General features: G+C 42.0%; 1 protein-coding gene across 1 annotated transcript; it reads left to right on the top strand.

The window, feature by feature from the left end:
- Positions 1-8,547: 8,547 nt before the first annotated feature.
- On the top strand, positions 8,548-26,347 carry LOC118827695. The gene is made up of 4 exons (XM_036599135.1): positions 8,548-8,628; positions 9,503-9,623; positions 13,958-14,286; positions 25,769-26,347. The coding sequence occupies exons 1-4, from the start codon at positions 8,548-8,550 to the stop codon at positions 26,345-26,347; spliced, it is 1,110 nt and encodes a 369-aa protein (XP_036455028.1).
- Positions 26,348-27,801: the final 1,454 nt, after the last annotated feature.

The raw sequence follows: 27,801 nt of genomic DNA, 5'->3' as shown, positions 1-27,801 counted from the left end.
ATTTTATCAGCTCCACTTACTATATAGGTGCACTTTGTAGTTCTACAGTTACAGACTGTAGTCCATCTGTTTCTCTGATACTTTGTTAGCCCCCTTTTATCCTGTTCTTCAGTGGTCAGGACCCCCATGGACCCTCACAGAGCAGGTACTATTTGGGTGGTGGGTCATTCTCAGCACTGCAGTAACACTGACGTGGTGGTGGTGGTGTGTTAGTGTGTGTTGTGCTGGTACGAGTGGATCAGACACAGCAGTGCTACTGGAGTGTTTAAACACCTCAGTGTCACTGCTGGACTGAGAATAGTCCACCAACCAAAAATATCCAGCCAACAGCCAACAGACAGAGAGCACGTCACTGCGAGCGACAGAGAGCACCACACCTTAGAACTTCAGATCGAGCAGCGTCCAAACTTTACTTGAAAATTAGTTGAAAATTCTGCAGTTAGCAGGCCGCTAACCCCCTCACGCCTCTCCTTCTTATTTTTGTCTCCTCCCTCTCTCTTTTTCTATCTCTCTCACAGTTATTCCCTCAGCCCATCCACCATGGCGTCCGCCCAGGAAAGCGCCCTCCAGACCCTGAGTGCAGAGTTGGCCCGGCTGGATCGGCAGATCACCGCCCTGCTGAAGAAGCAGGACGAGCTCCTTCAGCAGAAGTCGATGCTCGAAGCCGCCCGGGAAGTTTCCCCCTCGGTGGTGGCGCCAGCGTCGTCTTTCCGCGCGCCGGGAGACGCCGTTCTCACGCCAGCCCCGCATTGTCCCTGGGAACGCCAGCGCCGCAGAGGGCCCTGCAGACCCACACCGCCGCCCCAGCCGATCTTCGCCTCCGGAAACCGTTTCGCCGCCCTCAGTACACCGCATACGCCCTCACCTACGTCCCGGGCCTCCTCGCCACCGCCCGCCCCAGCGCCCCGGGCCTCGCCGCCCGCCCCGGCGCTCTTCACAGGAACTCCGTTTATGTTATTGGTAGTTCTGTTGTCCGCCACGTTCAAGTAAAGGTTAGAAACACCCATGCCACTGTCTCCTGTTTTCCAGGTGCTCGTGTCTTAGACATAGCCAGGCGCCTCCCCTCGGCTCTCAGACGAAACGCCTTCGGGACCGTGGTGATCCATGTCGGGACCAACGACATCCTCGACCGTCGTAGCGAGGTCCTGAAGGAGCACTACCAGACGCTGCTGGACACCGCCAGGAAGAAGACAGACGCCAGGATCATCATCTCCGGACCGCTACCCACCTACAGGAGGGGATCCGAGCGGTTCAGCAGGCTCTTCGCGCTGCAGTCCTGGCTCCGCGGATGGTGCGCCCTCAACGGCTTGACCTACGTGGACAACTGGGCCTTGTTTTGGGAACAGCCGGCGCTTTTCCGGAGGGACGGCCTCCACCCTAGTCAGGTAGGATCTGTTGTTCTCTCACAGAACATCGAGAGGGCCATCCGCTGACTACACAGCGAAGGCCACGTAAGTAGCGGCAAAGATAGAAACGCTACAGCTCATAATGCTAGTGTTAGTACTGAAAATAAGACGATTATTAGCACCAGCTGCGTCAGACCAGTTGCGTCACCTAGGTTCCACTGTATTGAGATTGTGTCTCTGCCCCGAATTAAATCTAAATCTAAACGTAGAATAACTCAATCAGCCCGTTTCGACAACCTGATCAATATTAAATCATATTCAGATGATGGCAGCAACACCTCAACTCTAAAATTTGGGTTACTCAATATAAGATCACTAAACTCAAAAGCAGTAATCATAAATGAATTTATAAGTGATCATAAATTTGACGTTTTCTGTCTTACTGAAACATGGGTTAGACAGGATGATTATTCAGCACTAAATGAGGCCACCCCTATGGGCTATAATTATGTACACAGCCCACGATTATCAGGCAAAGGAGGTGGATTATGTGTAATCTACCAGAATACCCCAGATATCAGTCAGAAACAATGTGACACCTTCACTTCTTTTGAGGTTCTCTCCATCAACGTTACTAATCCGGCCACAAAAAAGAAGGCATTTTCATTATTTAACATTTATAGACCACCAGGGCCCTACTCAGAATTTCTAAAAGAATTTAGTGATTTCGCTGCAAACCTAGCTGTGTGCAATGATAAAGTAATGATTGTAGGAGATTTTAATGTCCATTTTGAGAAGGCAGATGACCCACTAAAAAAGGCGTTTACTTCAATCCTAGACTCTGTTGGTATCACCCAAAATGTAACAGGGCCTACACACTACTGTAGTCACACTTTAGATCTAGTTCTGACACTCGGACTTAACATAGACAGGCTTAATATCCTACCGCAAACCTCAGTAATCTCCGACCATTACCTAATCTCTTATGAGCTACGTTTTAGCTATAATATATGTACGTCCCCTCGCTATTCTGCAAAGCGCGCAATAAAACCATTTACTGCCCTACAATTCATAGAAAACCTCCCAGTACTAACAACCCTAGTCTCCACTCCATCAGACCCAGTGGAGCTAGATGTACTAACCGACTATTTAGAAAATACCTTCCGATCTACTTTAGAAAATGTGGCGCCACTAAAAATCAAAAGGATAAGACAGAAAAAGCCCCATGGTACGATGATAAAACCCGTACCTTAAAACAAACAGTACGGAAACTAGAGCGGAAATGGTGATCAACCAAGCTGGAAGTGTTCCACTTGGCCTGGAAGGAAAGCCTTATAGAGTATAGAAATGCTCTCACTAAAGCTCGCTCAGCATATCTGGCCTCGCTGATCGAGAATAATGAATATAATCCTAGAGGACTGTTTAGTGTGATCTCTAGAATTACAAAAAATCAGGCAGGTACTGAACCACAAATTCCGGCGACTCTCACCAGTGAAGTTTTTATGGACTTTTTTAATAATAAAATCGAAAATATTAGACAACAAATTCAACCCACAGTATTAAATCCAACTTGGCTGTCATCTGACGTGGCTGATATAAAACATAACATAGCTGCAGAAGAAAGGCTTGAAAATTTCTACCCACTCCCACAGCTAGAACTAGAGAAGATTATCTCCTCTGCAAATTGTACAACCTGCACACTTGATGCAATCCCCTCAAAATTACTCAAAGAAGTACTACCAGTTATCATTAATCCTCTTTTAACTATAGTAAACTCGTCCCTTAGCCTGGGCCATGTACCCAGAGCTTTTAAACTAGCAGTTATTAAGCCTCTGATCAAGAAACCAAACCTTGACGCTGTGTATTGTCTAATTACAGGCCTATTTCTAACCTACCATTTATATCTAAGATCTTAGAAAAAGCCGTAGCCCAACAACTTAGTTCATATCTACATAAGAACCACATATTTGAGAAATTCCAATCTGGATTCAGGCCACATCACAGCACTGAGACAGCTCTAGTTAAGATAACAAATGATCTTCTTGCCTCTGATCAAGGCTACGTATCCCTGTTAGTGCTACTTGACCTCAGCGCAGCTTTCGATACGATAGACCACAATATTCTCCTAGAAAGGTTAGAGAACATGGTTGGAATCACAGGGACCGCCCTATCGTGGTTCAAATCTTACTTAACGGAACGTTATCAGTTCGTAAAGGTAAATGATTCATCTTCCAATTATTCACAAGTAAGATTTGGAATTCCGCAAGGCTCTATTTTAGGACCATTATTATTTACATTATACATGTTACCGTTAGGCACAGCTATAAGTAGCCATGGCATTAACTTTCACTGTTACGCAGACGATACGCAACTGTACATATCAGCCAAGCCTGATGACAAATACAGGTTAAAGAAAATAGAGGACTGTGTAAAAGATGTGAAAAGTTGGATGTTGCGTAACTTCCTCCTTCTAAACAGCAACAAAACAGAGGTTCTCCTTCTGGGTCCAAAAGTGGCAAGAAATAAATTATCAGATTTAACTTTAAATCTCGCTGACTTTCCAGTTATACCAGGTTCAGCAGCAAAAAATCTTGGTGTAATACTCGATCCAGATTTATCATTCGATCAACACATAGGCAGCATCACTAGGACAGCTTTTGTACATCTTCGCAATATCGCCAGAATAAGAAATGCCTTATCGCTGCACGATGCAGAAACATTAGTACATGCCTTTATTACCTCAAGGCTAGATTACTGTAACGCATTACTGTCAGGATGCACCAGCAGGAATTTAAGTAAACTTCAACTAGTTCAAAATGCTGCAGCCAGGGTTCTCACTAAAACTAGAACATTTGATCATATCAGTCCAGTTCTATCATCACTCCATTGGCTGCCTGTTAAATTCCGTATAGATTACAAAATTCTTTTATTGACGTATAAAGCCCTACATGGGCTCCTGAGTACCTGCAAGACCTTATTTCCCATTACGAGCCACCACGATTACTCAGATCACAGAGTGCTGGCTTTTTAATAGTTCCCAGAATTCAGAAGGTTTCATCTGGGGGAAGAGCCTTTTCTTATAAAGCCCCCAAACTCTGGAATGATCTTCCAGAAAATGTTCGGGACTCAGACTCAGTCGCAATCTTCAAATCTAGGCTGAAAACTCACTTGTTTAGTTTAGCTTTTGGTAGCTAATGTTTCCCCTTGGATAAAGGCAGCAGATCCAGGGGTCCATGGACACAGGGAATTATAGTAAACTGAGACGCTGCTGTCGTCCCGCCGCTCACACGCAAACACTCAGGTTTGTGGACGGTGGAGCGGAGGGATGCCAGATTGTCTCAGGGTGCTCCCGTGTCTGTGTGCCCTTTTGGTTCACTCCTTTTAGTTAAGCTGTTATAGTCAGATCTGCCAGAGTCGTTAGCCACACTCTGGAAATGTTTTACATACTACTATACATACACCCATACAGAACTAAACTAACTCCATTTCCCTACCTTTCTTCCGAGTAAACGACTGCCCACCTGTCCGGCCGGACACTGCTGGATGATTGTTTGTAGAGCTCTCCGGCTACCCGCTTCAGACCAGTTACCCACAACCCAGTCACCGCCACCTGCCTTGGACTGGCTGCCCACTCTACACTGAAGTCTCCTAACTATTACTACCTCCTAACTATTACTACTACTACTATTAATATTAGTAGAATAATAATTTTGTACGTAGTTTGACCAGAGGAGGATGGGTCCCCCCATGTGAGCCTTGGTTCCTCCCAAGGTTTCTTCCTCAGCTCTGAGGGAGTTTTTCCTGGCTTGCTCACCTGGAGGATTTACATTTCATGTTGAAACTTTGTTCTAAACGGATTTCTGTGAAGCTGCTTTGTGACAACATCAGTTGTAAAAAGCGCTATACAAATAAATTTGATTTGATTTGATTTGAACAGCGTCCTGTGGGCAGCGTCCTGTGACCACTGATGAAGGACTAGAGGATGACCAACACAAACTGCGCAGCAGCAGATGAGCTATCGTCTCTGACTTTACATCTACAAGGTGGACTGACAAGGTAGGAGTGTCTAATAGAGTGGACAGTGAGTGGACACAGTGTTTAAAAACTCCAGCAGCACTGCTGTGTCTGATCCACTCGTACCAGCACAACACACACTAACACACCACCACCACGTTGCTGAAACACGAGATGCTGAAACACGAAACCAGTGCTTGGTTGCATAATACACTTTAAAATTTTCCCTTAAAGCAAGATTATGTAACAATTTTACGTGACAGTAACAACGGCAAAATAATTTTCAAGGTACCCTGACTTATAATGGGGGGCAAGTGCATCTCTGTCATTGTCACTCTGGGCTACAACACCTGCCATAGCGCTATGTAACTTTGGAGGAGCAGCATGAGAACCGCTAGCCAGAACTGTGTAACGCTTTACGGCACCACGTCACACCAACAACTCAGCAGCTACAAGAAGAAGCAGCTCGGTATTCCCAGCATGGACATCATGGCAGAGGCTGTGAAGATTATACTCACGACATACAAACATACACAATGTCTTAAACTTTACATGAAAACTCCATTGGAAATGTGTCATGAACACGTAATACAGTTGACGTAAATAAAAATACTAATTCAGGCATGTATTTTTTAATGTTTTATCTGCATTTACCTGCCTATTTTCATGGCCTTTTTACATGTCAATCACTTTCCTCACAAAGGAGGTGGGTTTTAGCCAAGTTTAACTATGACGTTTATCAGTCTCTGTACGAGTGGAGCACAGAGTAAAGCTTATATCTGAAAATAAAATCTCTCTTTTAATAAATATATATGTATATATATATATATATATATATATATATATATATATATATATATATATATATATATATATGGAATGTGTTGCATGGCTGCTCACAACCTTAATATTTTTCTGAAAAAAATTCTGATTTCTTGGCTGCTGCTGTGCAGGCTAGGTGGGCTAACACAACTCACAACACCCAGTCACGTTATCATGTTATCGGTGTAGAAAATATTGATTTATCTATATATTTGAAGACATTATTTTCTTCAGCACCAAACCCTACATTGAGTAAAACACATGAAGCACCTCCAAACCACAGCCATAACTTCAGCTTCTCACACTGGCCAAGATCTTAAAGGGAGCATTATCCTTACCCTAAACTGTCCTGAGGAAAATGACAGTTAAGGAACTTAACAATGCTTGAGGTATTACTTAAGGGAAAGTCGGTGTATCATGTATGACAATTTCACATTAGAAAGACCGTCAGTAATACCCTTTTTTGTGCAACACATTTTACTTTATAACAAACTTAAGAGTAATTTTAAGGGAAAATTAAACTTAAGATGTTTTATGCAACTTCAGCATAGAGGCCACAATCATGTAGCACCAGATGTGACTGCTTGGTCACTCTCATGCCTGGGTGGTGTCTACCATGCTAAATATTATACAGTGAATTATATCTGGGTGGACACTCTGTAGGTGGTCAAGAAAAGCCCCATAAATACCAACTGATAAGAGCCATGAAAGAAATGCCATATTAACCCCTGTCTTTTGGAAAGACAGACCTTACCGGACAGTAATGATGTGTCATTTTCATATAAGTCGGCTCGGGTTGAAGACCCTTTTCTATGACAAACCAGAACATTACATCTTAGATCCTATTACTAGAGGTGCATCCAATGAAACTTCTTAACTACTGTGGTGCTGACAAAGTTGTAAACCCCTTAGAATTCTTTGAATTTCTACACAAATGTTGACCTAAAATAAGATCTTTATTTAAATCATAGCAGTAGAGAAAGAACCCAATAAAACAAATAATAATAAACAATTACAAAGTTGTTCATCCATTTATTGAACGAAGTGATCCAACATTAAATGTCTTTGTTGGCAAGAGTATGAGAACCTTTGCTTTCAGGAACTGGTGTGGCCCCCTTGAGCAGCAATGACTTCAACTGTTGATCAGCCCTCACACTGATTTGGAGGACTCTTGTCCATTTCCTCCTTATAGAACTGCTTCTAATGTGTTGTGTTGGCAGGCTTTCTTGAACAAATGCCACACCTCAGGTTTTCTTCAACATTTCTACTGGATTAATGTTTGGACTTTGACTAAGCCATTTCAAAATGCAACATTTCTTCTGCTTTAAGCATTCTTTGGGGACTAACTGGTGTCATTAGATCACTGTCTTTCTGCAGGATCCACTGATTATCTGACCAAACTCCTGACAGTGCAGATCACCTACCTGGTTTGCAACTGTACCGTGCTGACCGCAAATCTGAGCTAATGGGAAAGCTAAAAGATGGCGGTCAGTTTGTTTCTACGTAAACAAAGGTTGGTGCACTGATGCATGTGTTTTAATAAAAATATGTCTAGGGCTGTGGACCATTCTATTCATCACAATAGTTTTCATCATTCATGCTGGTCATTGTTTACAATCGACAGCAAGCCTGCCTGAGAGAAGCACTTCATTTTCTTAGCAGCCAAATTAACCACATGAAACAGAATCATCCAGACTCTCAACTTATTATTTTAGGGGACTTCGAGACAGCAAATATTTGCAACTAACTTTCCAAGTACAGGCAACGTATTCAGTGACTCACCACAGGAAAGAGCACTCCTAGAAACAAACTGTCTAATTTAACACTTAAAAGTTTCTCAGTTGCGTCAGGTTCATCTGTAAAAAATCGTGGTGTCACAATAGATATTCTGTGCTTCTGTGAAGAAACATGTGCCCACCAGAACCTGCAAGAAATTTAAAAAATGACAAACCATTATTCACAGCTAAACTCTGACAGTTGCCACAGAATAAGGAGATACAGATGAGGAGCCTACAGATGAGGAGACAAGGTCCAGTACAAAAGGCCAGAAACACACTGACAATGGAATTAAGAAGCAGCTGAAAAGAACTACTCTGAAAAGCGGAAGAGTACATTCCTAGCTAACAACACATCATCTAACTACAAGAAACCATCTGCCAACCCAGATCAGAACCAACATCTGGCTGAAGATCTGAATGTACTGACAAACTATTGAGACTGAGTGAAATGACATTCAGCACCTGTACTCCTAGCACTGGTGACCCCCCAACAAAATAACACAATAAACACATACTTTAAACTAAAAAAACAACAACAACAACGAGAACCTTTTCCAGAGGGTGCGTGCCACCCATGATACTCCAGTATGGCCATCGGTATGGCCATCGGTATGGCCATGCCTCACAAGCTTCTAGAGGCCAGCACCAGCCAGTCGCAAGTCACTACAGTACATTGATTCTTGTTTGAATAGCTGTGAACGCTAAAGACAAACAGGTAGGTACAGCATACCTCCTGAAAGAGAGGGGGTAATTGAAAGCTAGCCTACAAGTTATAATGTAGCCTGGAACAGGTCATTTTTACTTTGGTGAAGTAACGACTGCAGTAAAGTGAAAGTACTTGCAATTAATTTAAGCACAAAAAATAACTGAAAGTTAGATTCCTTTTAACATAAGTTTACTTCAATAGTAAAAAAAAACAGTGCAGTACTGTGCAAAAGACTAGGGCAGCCAGGAAAATTCTTCAAAACAATTTATCTGAACAGAATGTTTTTGCCAGTTACAAACATATAGGTTAGAAGAATACTGTAGCAACCTACTACTGGCTGAAGCTGCCTCCAAGAAGCTTCAGGGGCATGGCCATGTGAGCAACCATGCATGGATACTCTTAAAAAGGACTATTTAATGCTGTTAATGTTGTTGTTCTGTTAGTCTAAGGTATGTGTATGTGTTTACTGTGCTATTTTGTGTCGGGGCAAGGGGGTGTTTTGTGTTGGGGGTTTGTCACTATGGTGAGGCACAACAGCGGTGCTGGCATGAAAAAGGCCGGCGAAAGTGAAAACAAAACAATCAAAAGTTTCAGCTTAGAAGTGCCACGGCCAGCAGTGTTGGTGTGCCAAAGTTGTAGAGGACGAATGCTGTCTTGGGGGTGACACAAGCCTGGGACAGCGGGTAGAGGGAATGCCGGCCTGCAGGTTCAGTGGTGGCTGTGAGTCAAGTGCGGCATGGATGGCAGACAGCTCATCATGCTTGCTATCATTGGGCTCACCAATATCCCTACTGTGACCAACGCTACATATCCCTGCTGTGCTAACGCACACCGAGAAAGACACGTTAAATGACAGGAAGGTGACCATCATCGAGCATCGGGCCCCAGCACACAGTCGCAGTGCTCACGCCAGCATCGACGGTGTGGTGGATGACAGAGAAGGCGTGTGGCGGCCAGGTGGAGTGCCTTTGTTACTGCAGTCACTCCTTGCTGTGCAGGAACAAAAGTATAGTCCAGGGGCTCCCGAGTGGCGCAACTGTTTACGCGTTGGCCCCGTCATCAGGAGATCGCGTTCAGCTGTTTGATGACGCGTCAGCGGCAGTTCAAAAAAATGTGGTGGTTGGCTTCACAGGACTTGAAGGAAGCCTGTGCTAGCCTTTGCCCTCCTAGAGCTGGTGGTATCGTGTGATTGGGGGGAATTGAAGATTAGGAAAAAAGAAAGTACAGTCCACGGTGTTTGTGCTGGCCAAGACTGTGCACATCCCCAGGAACTTGGCACAAGCTGGAGGCCTTGTGAGGAGTGTTCATGGGAGAGGAACGCACCCTTCTAAAAAGGACTAATTAATGTTGTAATGTTGTTGTTCTGTGAGTCTAAGGTATGTGTATGTATATATTGTGCTAGTCTGTGTCAGGGGGTGTATGTGTTTTGTGCTGGGGCTGGTAAACATGGGATGAAAGTCTACAGCTGGTTGTGATCTCCTCCTTGAGTTCCGTGCTCTGTATTTGCCTTTCTGCTGGTGTATTTATGAAAGAACACTTCTCACAGCAGAATCATGGCCTTCCCTGTGTCTTCCTGTACGCAAACACCACAGTACAATAAGAGGTCTTCTCAGTGAACTCCAGCCATTGCATGGATTTATTAAATTCCATCAGCAGCACCTGATTTAACTTAATGTAATGAAGGACTGATTAGATAAAATAGACCTGATCTGTATAGCACAATGCATGTTCAGCTGGGAATTGCATGCATGTGGCTGAATCCCAAATGTCTTCTTGTTAGATATATGTATTGGCTGCCCTATGTTGTGTAAAGAGCCATTTGAGAATCAGCCTAGGTGTTGGGTGGTAACTGTGAATACTGGCCTTCCTCAAGGAGACGTTTAGAAATGGTTATGCAGATATAATTGTCATGGATTCTTGATTTGTGTATGTGTGGTGTCAGTTAATTTAACAACCCCCTGTACTGTGTTGGTCCAGTGGTAACTGTGTCCCTGTAGGGAAAACACACCTTGGGGAGGTACTGCACTGTTTGACTTGCCCTATCAAATGACTGCCTCCTGTATTTTATATCTGAGCCCTTTGCTAGATATGATCCAGTAACACTAGAACACGTCTGCAGTGCTGTAAAACACTATATGAATAAAAAGATGATGAGTCTCTACAGGCTGTTTATAAACTGTTGAACTAGTCAAACGCTTTAAGTGCTAGTAGTACCCAGCATCCTCTAGAGAAACCTACAATAAACCACAAAGACAGGAGCATATTTTATTTAGATTATTCATCCTTTAGTTCTTAATAAAAATGTGCTGCTTACCAAATCATATTAGATCACAACTGAATCCTATTGGATCAAACCTGAATCTAATCGAATCAAAGCTGAACTGAATCATATTGGATCTCACCTGAATTGAATTGGAGCTGAACTGAATCATACTGGATCACATGTGAATCTGATCAAATTGGCGCTGAACTGAATCATACTGGATCAAACCCGTATTTGATTGTATCAGAGCTGAATTGAATTGCGATCAGTCCTAAATCAAATTATATTTGAGCTGAACTAAACTGTGATCAGATCTCCCTTTAAAGCAGCACTGTATATCGCATTTTATTTCTTTAAAGGTTTTTCCAATTTTCTCCCCAATTCAGTCGTATCCAGTTCTACCCACTAGTCAGATCTCCCTCAATTACATAATTCCACCAGCTGTGAAGCTGCATGTTTTCGAACTGTCGCTATTGCAGCGTCACTGTACAGCTGAACACGCTCAGAGGAGACACTGACCACCAGTTCTGTTACGTCAGTTAACAGACGCCTGCACTGAATGATGGGAGGAGGGAGGCCACCCAAAGAGAGCGACTTGGGCTCCCAGACATGGACTGCTGTAGCATCACCAGGGATTGTAACCTCATGATGACAGAGCCAACACTCAGACGGTTGAGCCACTCGGGAGCCCGCTGAAAAAAAGGGTACAGAATATTCACGTGCTGAAAACTAGAACTTCCAAACACTTTTGTTTCTGAAATGTAGTTTCAGAAGTAAAACTAAACTGAAAAACACACAGTAGATTGCAGTAGGATACATTACTGTAAAGGTGGGCTCTGCCAGATGTTACGAAGCTGCTGTTATGAAGAGCTCCATCTTCCATGTTGAAGTGCTGGTGCTTGGTGCATTGGTCTGCACAGTGATGTGGCCATATCCCGCAGGGTCCATACTGTTGTTTGGCCAAAATATGTTTTCTTTGTTCAATATGTTATATGCAATGTGCTCTAGTGCAGAAACAACATTTAAAACAGGTGAAACTAACATCTTGCTATATCACCAGAAATGTGAGACATTTAGCCTTGTAAAATCAATCTTCCTTAATATATCAGATATGTGTACAATGTGACAACACAACGTGGACAGCAGCTATAGTGGTAGAAAAGGTGAGCTTAGCAACTGGAAGGTTGCAGGTTCAGGTACCAGGAGTGACTTTGTATACCTGGTTGAGCCCCTGGACAAGGCGCTTCAAAACTGTGATGAATACGTTACATTATTTACTATAAGTCACGTTAAATAAACTTCACTACAGAAACATATATATATATATATATATATATATATATATATACACTGTCATGTTGACTTTTTTCTGCAGTGTTAACACACTGAGCTACCAGTGCAGCAGAATGATTGTGATTGTGATGCTACTTTAATCAGAACCTATATTTTTTTTATAGAATGTATCACCTTTTTATACACAGTAAATGTAGCTTAGCCAGGCATATGCATTATAGGTCATATTACTGGTTAAGTAACAAATCCTTCCATTAAAGCCTTATTTTCACATCTGTTCATGATACATTAAGTTAGATTGTTGTTCACAGACATGGTGAAGTGCCTTGAATAACACAGGTGGAGCTGCTGTAGTTCAGACTAGCATGGTGTGACTGAGCTGGGATGGTTTTGGGGAACAGTTGCAAGCAGCACATTTTTATTAAGAACTAAAGGATGAATAATCTAAATAAAATATGCTCCTGTCTTTGTGGTTTATTGTAGGTTTCTCTAGAGGATGCTGGGTACTACTAGCACTTAAAGCGTTTGACTAGTTCAACAGTTTATAAACAGCCTGTAGAGACTCATCATCTTTTTATTCATATAGTGTTTTACAGCACTGCAGACGTGTTCTAGTGTTACTGGATCATATCTAGCAAAGGGCTCAGATATAAAATACAGGAGGCAGTCATTTGATAGGGCAAGTCAAACAGTGCAGTACCTCCCCAAGGTGTGTTTTCCCTACAGGGACACAGTTACCACTGGACCAACACAGTACAGGGGGTTGTTAAATTAACTGACACCACACATACACAAATCAAGAATCCATGACAATTATATCTGCATAACCATTTCTAAACGTCTCCTTGAGGAAGGCCAGTATTCACAGTTACCACCCAACACCTAGGCTGATTCTCAAATGGCTCTCTGCACTGAAACAATGCTTATGTCTCACAGAGAGCCATCTAGTATTCAGCCACATTTCATGGTTGACTGTTGCACAGTACTGTATAAAATCTTTTACTGTTAAACTTATGAGATAAAGAATCCAGCTTTTAGTTACTAATTCGTTTTGGGCCTAAATCCATTCTAAGTATTTTTACTTTACTGCAGTCATTGTTTCTCCGAAGTAAGAACAATTTTATTGAATTTAGGCTATATTACAACTCGCTTTTACTTGCCCCTCACCCTCTCTCCTCTGTTTCTCTTTCTCTCCATCTCTCCCAGCTGTAGTCTACACCTGCTTGTCTGTTTTTATTTTTCCAGTTATTTAAACCAGGATCAATATACACTCTTTAGACCATTCATTTCCATTGTCTACTATCTGCAGTCAATCTTGTTGGCAGCTGTGGTGCATTTTCTGAGTAGCCCAAAAAAAACTGCACCACACGACTTTAACATTTTCATCCAAGACTATGTTTTTAATTGAGCCAGATTCAGCAGAAAAATCCCAAACCTGTCAACTTTGCCATTTCCTGACACAGGAAGAGTACGGGTCCTGGAGTGAGGAAAAAGAGTGGCAATGATACAACCCCCCACTCCCTACTGATTCAGGACCCAGACTGGAGATTAATAATAATTTTCTTAAACAATCATTGCTTTGAAAAAGGAGTGACAGGACTCTATTACTGTCAGCTGAGGTGCTCCTCCTCCTTCCATCAGTTTAGCCCACAGCAGGTCACAGTGCAGCCACTGTCTCCTCCTCCCTTTGAGATGTTCTCTATTTATTTCCCTGTTCTGTTGCTGCTCTCCTCAGACAGAGCTCTGATTCTCAGGATGAAGCTCCTCACTGTGCTCCTGCTGCTGGGTTTCACCTCACTGGCCGCGCCTGAGGTTGTGCAGTCTTTTGGAAGTAAATGTCCTCAGTTCTTCATCCCAGACCCCCAAAATCAGAATGACGTGATCACCCCAACTATTCTACAACAGGGACAACGGTATAAGCAGATTTGTCAGCGCTTTAATAATCAATACAGATTTGTCACTCTGTACGACACGAGGAACAGGATCCCTGTCTACTCCGCGTACACGTTCTACGGGAGAGGACAGGTTAATCGGGGCGACGTAGAGTGGAAGGTCGAACCTCAGGTGAGTAAACCTGTGGGAACCTTTGAGCACTGACTTCACTTAGACAGCTTAAGGGTTTCATAAAGTGTCTGTGCTTCACAAATATTGTTTGTCAGTTTCACGTTGCTGTACTGCCCTGCACTTCAAACACCACAGAGAATGCTCTGAGGATCCTGTTTAACAATGATGAATTTGAAAATATGTGAAAGCATTTAGACTGAAATTGCTAAAATGCAACTCTTTTATACTTTTTTTACCTAAAGCTAAAATGCTCAAGCCAAGGGTAGAGAAAGGTACAACAAACTTATAAAAAACAAGCAAATTTTATTTGGTTATTTCAACCATTACTCTTTAATACAATATACTATTTCCTATATTATGATTTTGATTTCTAGCTGTCAGTCCTGTCATTTAGCTACATTGACATGGTTCATATGAGTGGATGCACCGGTGATAAAAAAAGAATAATAATTACATCTCTAATACAGTTATACTGTAACGCAGGAGAGGTGAAGGCAAGACAGAAGTACATGATGCTTTAGAAAAAAAAAAAAACATTGTCATTGGTGTAGGCAGGGGCCAAAACATAATCCAAGACAAAATCACAACTCATCTGTTGTTGTGAGGAAAAGTAACATGTCATTACATCCTGAAACCAGTCTGTTCTTTTTGCAAGTGTCTGTAAGCTTGCTAATGTTACTTAACATTGGTGTGAACCCATTCAGTTTATTCATATAAAATAGGGCTCTGGCGCAATTTTGCTGATATATGACAATGTAATATGGGAAATACAGTTACGCAGCTTCTATAAACTCTACATAGTTAATAATCCTATCACACTCTGATTTTTCACTTTCGGTTGTTTCTCAGATTTTACTGGTCTAAAAAGTGAGATCAGACCTGATCAGACTGCAGGTGGTGGAGTATGAAGTTCTTTTGTCACAGCAACTTTAGACCACAGAAACCATGACTTATTCTGGAGACCCCATAAGCCAGGCCAGTCACTATAGACCCCAGAAACCATGACTTATTCTGGAGACCTCAGAAGCCAGGCCAGTCTCTACAAACTTAGACTTACTTCAGAGCAGTGTTTCTCCACCTGGTCCCCAGGGCCTGCCAGGCAGTCCACCTTTTTCTTTCATACTTATGTGTTGTGAGTTAGGTTGGAGCATGACCCGGGTCTGCAGATCCCCTCAAAACTCTATTGGACCCACAAACTTTTATACTACAAGAGACTCCAAAGACCCAAAAACCACGACTTATTCTAGAGACCCTAAAAACCTAACCTGTAGACTCCAGAAACCATTACTTTTTTCAGACCTCAGAAACCTCAACCTAATCCAGAGAGTACAACAGACCAAAAGTGAACCATGGCTTATTTTAGATATCTCAGAAGGCCATGTCTGTCTCTACAGACCCCAGAACCCATGATTTATTCCACAGACCAGGCCAATGTCACAATCCCTCCGGCCCGGCTAAACCACAGTCAACTCTGCCTCCTCAGACTACAATTCCTAGAACCCCTCACTCCAACATATGACTCAGGACTCATCCAGATCCACCTATCAACGCTCAGCTTCCCTGGACTTCTAAATCCCATATCGTCCCCTTGTTGTGCATACTGAGCATTCATTCATGTCTGTTACCATGTTTTCATTATGACCTATTTTCCGTTTATGGCCTTGCTTTTGTCTGGCCCCTTTGCTAAGTTTTGGATCTCTGGTTTTCGACTATATGTTTCTTTTCTAGGATCATCCTTTTGGCATTAAAGCTTTTAACTCAAGCCTCATCTGCAAGGGTATGGTTCCGTCTACGGCCATTACAGCCAACTTTGTTAGGGATGGGCAATATGGCAAAAATATAATACCACAATATTTCAAGACATTTCCACAATACACAACATGTATCACAATATTGTTTTCTTGAGATTTGATAAGTTGGAACAATCTGTAGTGCAACACACAAAAATGCTATAATAAACCTACAACTACAATGATTATCTGATTCAGCAGGATTAATTAGGCTCTCCTTGTAATGATGCATGCAGTTAATCAGCATTCTTTAAATACTGATGATATCTATGATATGCTCAGAAAAGCACACTGACATAACTTACCACAATAATGATAAAATATTGCCATATTGCCCACCCCTAGTTTCAGTAGGCCCCTCAAACTGAAACCAACCGTACTCACTGTACTCTATACCCCAGGAAACGGACATTTCACAAGCCAGGCAAACTCCAGTATCTTCAGAAAACACGAACATACACCAGAGGCCTTGCAAAGACCTGAATATTTAGGTCACATCAAGAAAAATGAGATGGGAAAAGATGTAGATGAGCAAGGAGTATGTCAAAGAAACACTCGAACATATTGAGAGAATTAAATAATTACAACACTGTTCTTGCTCTGACTGAACTTTAAGCCCTCCAGGGGTCCCTCATGGCCTACATTACATTTTCTTTAATTATTTCTTACTCAGAGCTCATTGAAATGGAGAAACTGTGTGGAAGACTTTCAATGCATACCACATTTGTGTCTGAAAGCAGATGAGATATTTTATTATAATTTGAATTTGATAATATTCAGCCATCTTGTTTTGCAAAAAGAAAAAACATCCTATATAAAAAATAACCTATAAATCACTAAAGAGACAACACGAAACCAGAGCATCACTCAAAGGTTAAACAGTGCTGTAATATTAACATTATTCACTCTGACTGTAGAAAAAACTGCAAAACAAGGAAGCCTCATATAATCATCTCAACATGAACTGCATGTTTAAACAGTTCACAGAGAGATGTGTAAATGTGCACGAGCAGAGCACCAAACAGCAGCTCTGTCAACTCTATTGGTGGCCCAAAATGGATGCACTTGGCAATGTTGCCATCAGTTCTTGCCAAACGTGCCAGCTGAATGACAAAACAGCTAGAACAACTATATTCATTGTAGGCCCATTTGGTGCTTGGGGCTGTAGGTGTGCAATGACCTTAACAGACTATTACAGTATGTGGCCTAAGGTGGCTTTTACGTCCACTGTTACTATGTCCAATGTAATAACTTACTTGTCCAACATTTTTAGTCGATAAGTTGCACCCTCTAAGTGCTACTTTACAACTTTCCTGAAAGAAAAGCAAATACGCCATCACCAATCCTCACTTTACTACCTTGCTCTGAATGGAGCTGTTGAACGGTTCAACTATGTGCTTAAGCACACAATCCAGCTGGCCGTCCAGCAGAACCAATCTTTAAAAACTGCAATCACTGACTTGGCTATCGGTCTATGCCTCATGCCACAACTGGTGCTGCACCCTTTGAGCTTCTTTACGGGGCGCAGATGCGCAGTAGATCGACTGTTCTACCATCCTCTTCCTTGCTTTGCGAACTGACACTGCCGTTCACCAGAAAGTGTCTCACTACCAACAAAGAATGAAGGTGTGCACAGACTGCAAACATGGTGCACGGGTTCCTCAGTTTCAGGAAGGCAACAGTTTGGGTCAGGAATCCCTTGCAAGTTCCTACAGAGTAAAAGAAATTCAGTGACCCCATGACAATTGATAAGGGAGTAGGTCCAAGCACCTACATGCTGAATGATGGAAGAACTTAGAATGCTTCCCATTTCATCCAGTTTCATCCAGAACTGACTCACATACATACAGTTAATACTGTCACATTTATCAGCTGCCTGACTATTGTATTTCTTTTGGTTCCATGGTGAAAAAATATTTTACACAAGGAGAAAATGTGTTCAGTGCAATATTGTGCAGTATCACTGAATCGCCAGCAGGGTGAGTCAAGAGGCTGCTGGAAAATATACAGGAAGTTATGTAGTGTTTTGCTGTTATGCTGCTGTTTTGCTAGTGGATGATCATTAAAAAGAAATTGAAGTTATACATTTACATTTACAGCATTTAGCAGACGCTCTTATCCAGAGCGACTTGCAAGAAGTGCTTTGTCTATCTAGAGAAAGTATCTTTGCTAGCTACCAATAGGTTAGAGAGAAAGCCAGTCCTGAGCTCAGATACTGCTAGAATTAGAAAGTCATTGACACTTAGAGACAAAGGGACAGAGTTGAACACAGAGCAGTGCAATACAATACATACTTAACTCAGTGCTCACTTAAGTGCTGTATAAAGAGACGGTCTTCAGTCTGTGTTTGAAGACCATGAGGGACTCTGCTGTTCGGACAGCCAGTGGGAGTTCCAGGGGCTCCAGGACAGGGAACAGTCTTGATGCTTGCCTTCCATGCGTCTTGAAGGACGGCGGGTCAAGCCGAGCTGTACTCAAAGCTCGAAGGGCTTGAGGTACAATTAGAGTTTTGACCATTGCCATCAGGTTGGGAGGGGCTGGTCCGTTTTTGGCTTTGTAGGAATCAGGGTTTTAAATTAAAGTTTCTGTACAGTAACAGTGTTTTACTGTTACTGGGATAGTAGGGATTGTCAGTACTCTCCTGCAGCTGTGCACATTCAGCTATGAGCTAATCCTGCAGAAGCACTGGATGAACTGTACACTGCTGCGAGTGGTACAGCTCCAGTCCAGCTTGTTGTCCAAGTGCACACCCAGACATTTATATGTCCCAACCACCTCCACAACAGCTCCTTCAATGGTGACTGGTGACAGGCAGGTTTGGACTTCCTAAAGTCCAGCACCGTCTCCTTAGTCTTACTGATGTTTAGCTGCAGCTGGTTCAGCTTATACCAGTCAACAAAGTCCTTCATCAGCTTCCTGTATTCCTCCTCCTGTCCATTCCTCATGCACCCCACAATGGCTGTGTCATCCGACAATTTCTGCAGATGACACGACTCTGTGTTGTACCTGAAGTCAGAGGTGTACAGGTTGAACAGGAATGGCACTAACACAGTCCCCTGGGGTCCCCAACACTGCACACAGCCTTATCTGAGACACAGCCCTGCAGTCGCACATACTGGGGTCGTCCAGTCAGATAGTCCATTGTCCATGTGATGATGGATTCATCCACCTGCATCAGCCGTAGTTTCTCCCCTAACAGCACAGGCTGTATGGTGTTGAATGCACTGGAGAAATAGAAGAACATGATCCTCACAGTGCTGCCTGATGTTCTTCCAATGTGATTGTTGTGATTGTGATATGCTGTCTGTCAAATTCTGACTGTTGTTATCAATATATTACTTTTAACTGCAATTTATTCCTCCAAAAGAATGCTTTGTTTTATCCAATGAAGTTTACACTTTCTCATTGTTTCTTTATTGAAGCAAAACAGAAATGTTAAGCAGAAAAATCAAGCTAATGAAATGTCTAGTAATAAACATTCCCGAGGACAAACTGCACTGTCTTGGGTTTGCTGTACGTAATAAGTAAAACACTGCAGAACCCTTTAACACTCACTTTCCATTTGAACCCACATAAAACAGAACAGAAAACTGTAGGAAAAGCTACACAGTATTGAAACAAAGTAATTACATTTGGTAGGTAATTATTTTTGACACTCTGGATTCAAAACAAACAGAAAACATGACTGAATAGCAACAGCTATACTGCAAAGAATATCTTGGTAAGTCAAATCATGTTATGTCTTGTCAGAAACACAATATTTTCATCTGTGACATTTTTGTACAAAAAACATTTTTTACAAAAAATCTTTCTTACAAATTTATTTCGAGACTTTTACTTTTTGGTAATTATTTTATCTACTGAGGGTTTCTTATTATATTAGCAGATAATTTAACTTCTTTAAAGTAGTATTTCTTATCTACATTACATACATTATCTACATTGATTCTTAGCCCAATGAAATAAGACATCCACAAGCTTTATCAGACCAAAAAACCTAGCAGTTTAACCCATAGTAGCCTAAAGATTTGCTGTGGTCATTTCTGAATAAAAATGGTTTTATATGTCCACTTCTGTTTGCTGTTCAGTTTCTCTTTGTGCTACCGATTGTCACAGCCCACTGGAATCAGTGCTACAGTTTGTGCAGTAAGACCTCTGATGCACTGATATCAGGCTAAGTGTGCTTTTCTTTTTCTTCCTCTTGGTTAAGCGAGAGACCAGTAGGTTTTTTAACTTTAACGATGTTCATATATGACTAGGCTTAGGCGGTATCTACTTTTTTGTACCTTGAAACTTTCCTGACATTTCATGTACAGTATGAGACACTATTTGCCTTAAAAAAAGGCTGAGCTGATGGTGATAAGTCACTTATAACCGCTTCTTGCCATCTCATTTAGCTTTACATGGTTACCAAATAAGTGAACGCATTGCACAATTTTTGAACCATCATTCAATAAACGTCAAACCATCTATTGAACAAATGATAAATGTTTAATGCTGTTTAGGGCTGTTAAGAAGGAGAGAGGAGCTGGACAGTGTTAGCCTACTAGCATGCTGCAAGCTCTGCCCACCACAGAGCATGTTTCTGTTCTGAAACACAGAGACAAGCTTAGATAATTAAAAACAGTGATCTGCGAGAGTGGCGCTGAGCAACCGCCGAAGAGACAGAAAGGCGAAATGAAACTTTTTCTGTGGTGTCTGGATCTGTGGTGTTTATCTGTTCAGACGTGTAATAGAAATTTGACACACCATAAATTGAAATACCATCATTTGTACAAACCACAGTATAGTGTATTACCATCATACCACCCAACCCTATGTACTACACCAAACTCTTACGTCAAATACTGAGAAACATTTGTTTTTCTTTAAAAAAATCAGCCCGTTAAGACAATTCAATACTTATTAAAGCTCTAATTCATCCCAAAGGTGTTCTATCGGGTTGAGGTCAGGACTCTGTGCAGGTCAGTCAAGTTCTTCCACACCAAACTCGCTCATCCATGTCTTTATGGAGCTGCTTTGTGCACTGGTGTGCAGTCATGTTGGAACAGGAAGGGGCCGTCCCCAAACTGTTCCCACAAAGTTGGGAGCATGAAATTGTCCAAAATCTCTTGGTGCTGAAGCATTAAGAGTTCCTTTCACTGGAACTAAGGGGCCGAGCCCACCTCCTGAAAAACAACCCCACACCATAATCCCCCCTCACCAAACTTTACACTCGGCACAATGCAGTCAGACAAGTACCGTCTCCTGGCAACTGCCAAACCCAGACTCGTCCATCGGACTGCCAGACGGAGAAGCTGATTGGTCACTCCAGAGAACACGTCTCCACTGCTCTAGGTCCACTGCATTCAACGCTTTGCATTGCGCTTGGTGATGTAAGGCTTGGATGCAGCTGCTCGGCCATGGAAACACATTCCATGAAGTTCTCTACGCTGATCTTGAGCTGATCTGAAGGCCACATGAAGTTTGGAGGTCTGTAGCGATTGACTCTGCAGAAAGTTGGAGACCTCTGCGCACTATGCGCCTCAGCATCCGCTGACCCCGCTCTGTCATTTTAAGTGGCCGACCACTTCGTGGCTGAGTTGCTGTCGTTCCCAATCGCTTCCACTTTGTTATAATCCCACTGACAGCTGACTGTGGAATATTTAGTAGTGAGGAAATTTCACGACTGGACTTGCTGCACAGGTGGCGTCCTATCACGATACCACGCTGGAGCTCACTGAGCTCCTGAGAGTGACCCATTTTTTCACTAATGTCTGTAGAAGCAGTCTGCAGGCCTAGGTGCTCGGTTTTATACACCTGTGGCCATGGAAGTGATTGGAATACCTGAATTCAGTGACTTGGAATACTTTTGGAAATACAGTGTATATTTCTCATGTTTACACATTCACAAATGAATACTTATGAATGTGTAAACACGAGGAAGCATTTCAAATCAACGTCATGCCTTACTTTTTACTAATCTAGATCACTATGTTGATTCATTGTGTTGTCTAACAACATTTACTGAATGCAGTACTGTGGGCAATTTGCTATGCATTAGCTATATATTAAAAGATGCCGTAATGCGTATATTAAATAGCGGACATTCACCATAACATTAGATAACACCGTTTTACTGTGAAAGGCTGGGTGTTGGCCCACGTTAGCGTAAGAAAACTTTGTTATCTGGCTATTGCCGAGGTAAAGCTACAGGCGGTTCCCTACAGTCCGGTTGCTAACTGCGTTAGTAGGCATGTTTTTCAAGCTATTGCTCAAAATGTCATGATAACTTACTCTTATTGCTTGGCTGAGTTGGTCCAGGGTCATCTTCCCCGCCCTCTGCCAGTGTTCGTGCTCTGGTGTTGTAGCTGTTAGCAGCAGCGCTGTTAGCAGCGCCGGCCCGCGTGCTTTTTGCCATCCCATCCAAAACGACTGACTGTAGAAATCAATAAACCGTTGATACCTGGTCTGAATGGATAAGTTACTTATTAACGTCACACAAATAATCACAGTATCTGACATAACTACTCAACGCTGTCACTATGGTTTATGTTGTATGAAAACAGTGCCTACAAATAAAAGCTGACATTCCATGTTTTAGTTTATCTTTTGATCTGAAACACATTTTGTGAATGTACAGCAAAAACATCCCATTTCACTGCTTTGACTAGTCTTAATAAATTTATATTCACTTTATGTATCATGTATTTTTTTAAACAATAGAATCTTCCTAATGTCAAGAATAATGGTCAGTCAGCAGTCAGTAACTTCTCAGTTTGCTTGTTTTGATGCTGCTGATTTTCATGTTTTCAGTAAATTTTATTTAATGTATTAGATCTGAAACAGACAGCAGTAATTAAGGCAAATGCATCTGACATTCTCAATGCCGTTATAGTACATTTAAAAACAAAATGTCAAAATGTACTTTAAAGAATATCCCTCTTTTATTTTACCCCTTCAGTATCCCCTTCAGAAGACCTGAACTTCGGCTAGTACAGAAGAGGAACCGTGAAACGTTAATGCCTCTGATTAAGAAGTATGTGAGGAAGCACAGCATTGGTGTGAGTGATGAGTGGCGAGTTACTCCATCCTCACACAGGAAGGCTACAAACATGCTAAAGTGAACCACAGTGTGAATTATGTAGATCCACAAACAGGTTATCATACACAGAACACTGAAAGGGCCTGGCAGACATTGAAAAGAGAAGTGTGGCGTTTAAGGGCAAACCGCTCTGAGGAAGCCCTGAAACAGCCATTATGATTTACTGAGTGGACTTATTGGCTGGGTAAACCATATCATGAAGGAATTCTTGGAAGGCCTCTAAAGGATATCCGAAAGCACAACATATGGAGTCCTAGCACTTGAACTGGCCTGAGAGTCAAAAGTGTGATATTTTGTACATTTACAAACGTGCGTATGGCTGATTGATGTGACAAAAACATAATGTCACCATTCTTGAAGACATTTTCATGCTACGTAATATGTATTGTGATATTTTGTTTTTATGGAGTACTGAAAGTTTGAACAGACACTTTGAACCAGCAGAACAGTCGTGCCACATTTGAAAGACTATGAAATACACGACTGAAGTACGGACTACAAGTACAAAGATTTTTTTCGTTTATTCAGCCACCATATCATAGATGTTGTTTACAGGCTCTCATTGAGTTTTTCTGTAGACTCTGTAGATACTTTGTTGACAGTCATATTAACATTTCTTGCATTCTTGTTAATTCCAACGTGTAGTCCATTGATTGAGTTGATAATGTGTTTGTTGAAACACAGATAAAGATCATGTTGAGACATGTTGAGAATCAATTGATAAACTGGTTGATGACCGTCAACTGACAGGTTGTTAACAGTCTGTAGATGGTTTGTTGACTGTAGAGTGTCTAACTGCAGGCTGTCCGAATAAAGTGTTACACTCATCGCTGCTAGATGCTGAAGAGAGGAGTGTGTATCAGCGTTAGGCTCATGTGAATTGAATTACTAATGTCGGTGAGGGGGGAGGTTGTGGGGGAAAAAGGAGTACCGGCGGTGGCAGCAGGCAGGGAGCTCTGATTCTTTCTCAAAACACACACACACACCACACACACACACACACACACCACACACACACACACACACACACACACACACACCCTTCTGGGTCACAGTGGGGTGCCGGAGCCAATCCCAGCTGTCCTTGGGCGGAAGGCAGGATACACCCTGGACAGGTTGCCAGTCCATCACAGGGCAGACAGACAGACATACACATTCACACACACACCTAGGGGGCAATTTAACATGTCCAATTGGCCTGACTGCATGTCTTTGGACTGTGGGAGGAAACCCACTCAGACACGGGGAGAACATGCAGACGCCACCCAGAAATGACCCTGGTCACCCAGCCAGGAATCAAACCCAGGCCATTCTTGCTGTGAGGTGAAAGCGCTACCCAATGTGCCACCGTGCCGCCCTTCAAAATGAAAACAAAACAAACAAAAGAGCGCTGGGCTGTGAGCGGAAAGCTCTTCACTACTGCAGGCTTCAGAGTTGTCGCTGGAGTTTCAAGGTCAGCTTGTCTCCCTGCCATGTGCTGCTGTCTCCCAGGACTCTCTCTCTTTTGGGGAAGGAGCTCATATTAGTAGGGAAAGAGAAAATTAGCCCCAGGTGTGAGCGTTTGCGTTCTCACTCTGGCCCAGCCTCTCCCCTGCAGACGCCGCTTGACCACGCCCCCGCTGCCACAGTGGGGTATAATAATAAATAATTCATTGTCAAAAGGAACTGCAAAAAATGATGTTAGTAAAGCTTGGATTTGGCTACTTTTGCTTGGTTAATACTTGTGGACCAAAGCTAAAGTTGGCTTTTCATTCAACTTTTCACTTCCATCTTCAATGATAAGAATATGTATCTGGCAAATACGAAGCCAACTTCAGCCTCATTTTTCCATCTGCGTCCCTGTCATTTCAGATTTTCTTGTGCTCTTGGTCAGAACACAAAAACTACTCTTCTTAAAGCCACCAAGATCTGGTTTGGATTGTGTGGCATTTGTTTATACCTGTATGTGTAACCTACCTTTGTTTATACATATATGTGCATGTAAACTAAGCGCATTCACTTTTTTACTGGATTGTCATGCACACAAATCCTAGTTATTTTTATTATGTTCATTGCATGTTTTTCAGGTTGTTAAATTATTACACTCAAATCTTGTGCACTCCTAAAAAATGTGAGTTTGAGTTGCGCTTATTTTGAGATCAGATTTAATGGAGCCTTGAAGAATAAGAGCAAACGTGTGTCATTTTTTGTGTAATCCTTTACAAGAGTTAGTGACAAAGTGTTTTTTTATTGTATTTAATACACATGATAATAAATATGAACTGATCTTAATTTTACTCCAGGTACGAGGTACCCCAGTTCTGCTTTTATAGAGTGATAATAAAAATTTTATATATTTTATAATGTATTTTATAGAGTGATTTTACTGAATAAATAATGACAGTAAAATCTATTATCAGAGGCTTCATTTATCCAGTTATAGAGGCTTGTAAGAACCAAATTGTTATTTACACACTGGTAAAAACTGTAAGTCATGAAGAGAGTGCTGTTCTACACAGCAGGTAACTCAGGGTGAACAGGGTCATGAATGTGGCTCAGTAAATGTCCAACTAAAATACTAACTGATGTGTTTATTCACTTAGATTTCTCTTCTTGTCCTTCTTGACAGCTTGATATAAATAACGGGTCCCGTACAGAGATGGAGTACTTGGGAGGGGTTGATACACAGACATTTACACATCAGGCCCGGGATGAAGACTATCAGGAAGCTTCGGTGCATGAAAGAGGCCATCTGTTTCCACACGGTTACGCTGCTGATCAGGATCAAGCTGATTCTACATGTACTCTCACCAACATTGCACCACAAACAGGCACCAGCAACCGCAATTGGGAAGCGCAGGTGGAGACTCCAATGCTCAATCAAATACAGAACGGGTGCAGGCTAGACGAAAACAACCCAGCTTACATTGTGACTGGAGTGGTTCCAGGAGAGAATTGGCTGAGAATAAAAAGAGGGAGAAGAACCATTGACCATGGAATTAACATTCCCAGGTATTACTGGACAGCTTACTCTTGCATCAACAACAATGATGGACGAATTTACCAAGCCTTCCTTGCTCAGCAAATAAACCACATAAAGGATGATCGCTACACCCAATTTGAGGTCACGCCCATGAATGATCAAGACCTAAACACTCAGCTCACTGAACTGTATGGCACAACATTCCACGTGTTCCGTAGAAGATAAGCTTTAGTTGTAACCTTAAGGTTAATGTTTGTACCTAATGCTGAGCTCCTTCCTCCTAACGCAGAACACTTTTATCTTTCAGTCAGACCTTAAAATAGCTAAAACAGAAATGCTTTGTCAAACTCAGATACTACAATCCATACACTGTGTTCCTGCAGCACACAATGGCAGAAATTAGCAGCTCTTCCTCACATACTTGCAGAAGAGTGACACTGCACTTTTACTGTGTTTGTTCTCAGAAGCAAGTATGTTCATGATTAAGCTGTATGTTTAGGTAAATCTTACAGGGTCATATACATTCCAGCCTAAAACTACAGTTTAATATGTTATTTGTCCTGTTAAACAGTGTTTTGGAGAGCAGCACTGTGTCACTGTGTCACTCATCCTTATCAGCTTAACAGAATTCACAATTTTATATCTGTTTCATAGATTCGTCACTGTTTTCTTATTAGAATACCCAGCATGGGCTGCACAAACACATCATACAATCCTGACCGCTAGCCTAGCCACTGAGCTACAGGCTAATAATCACAACCAACCTAGCATAAGCATAGCTGTCTTTGATTAGCAAACAAAATCATGAAGAAACGACGACTCTGTCTTTATTCAGCGCTGAATGACCACTGGATCCCAGCTTTGACCCCTTCAGTCAGAGAAAAGAAGCCAAACTGAGGGAATACATCGAGATAGCCAGGCTAACTTCAGCTGTTGGCTGATTACATGACTGCAGAAAGATATTCAATTTCATGATGTTAGCTATTGGCCTTCCTTCCTTCTGCATTCGGCGGCTAACGATTAAAAGCAAACATTTCACCCACACCTTCAAGCTGCATCATCAGAAGGGGATTTCAGACTTTAAACCTGAAAATCCCACTCTAGAGAAACACTGCCGTGCCGCTGTAGGAGGAGAGTATGCATGTTTACAACAGAAGTAGTGATGGGTATATTTTTCATTTTGGCTAGAATATCCCTTCAAAGAAAACACACCAGCCTCAATAACTTGCCATGTACACTACTGAAGACAATCATTTTGAGTCCATATTGATATGATACAAAAAAAATAACAAGTCAAGTCAAGTCAAATTTATTTATATAGGATAAGAGGGACATAGTTAGAAAAACAAATTAACCAAAGGCTCGACTAAACAGGTAAGTTTTTAGACTAGACTTAAAGATGGAGGCTGTGTCTGAGTCCCGAACACAGACTGGTAGGCTATTCCAAAGCTGGGGCGCTTTGTATGAAAAGGCTCCTCCCCCTGACGTAACTTTATTTATTCTGGGTACTAATAATGAGCCTTGTGATCTAAGTGGGCGTGTCAGTTGATAATAGGAAATAAGGTCACTGAGGTACTGAGGAGCAACGCCATTCAGAGCTTTATATGTCAGTAGAAGGATTTTGTACTCAATGCGGAATTTAACTGGCAACCAATGTAAGGTACACAAAATTGGGCTAA

This window comes from Colossoma macropomum, unplaced genomic scaffold (assembly GCF_904425465.1).
Source record: "Colossoma macropomum unplaced genomic scaffold, Colossoma_macropomum, whole genome shotgun sequence".
In the NCBI taxonomy this organism is placed as follows: domain Eukaryota; kingdom Metazoa; phylum Chordata; class Actinopteri; order Characiformes; family Serrasalmidae; genus Colossoma; species Colossoma macropomum.
This window is presented reverse-complemented; position numbering and strand designations above follow the sequence as displayed.

Bases quoted from the DNA above. Each gene is read 5' to 3' on its own strand.
- LOC118827695 (XM_036599135.1), top strand. From the start codon at position 8,548: ATGGCCATCGGTATGGCCATCGGTATGGCCATGCCTCACAAGCTTCTA. The intron at 8,629-9,502 runs GTACATTGATTC...ACGCACACCGAG, and splicing joins GCCAGTCGCAAGTCACTACA to AAAGACACGTTAAATGACAG. The intron at 14,287-25,768 runs GTGAGTAAACCT...CCTTCTTGACAG, and splicing joins AGTGGAAGGTCGAACCTCAG to CTTGATATAAATAACGGGTC.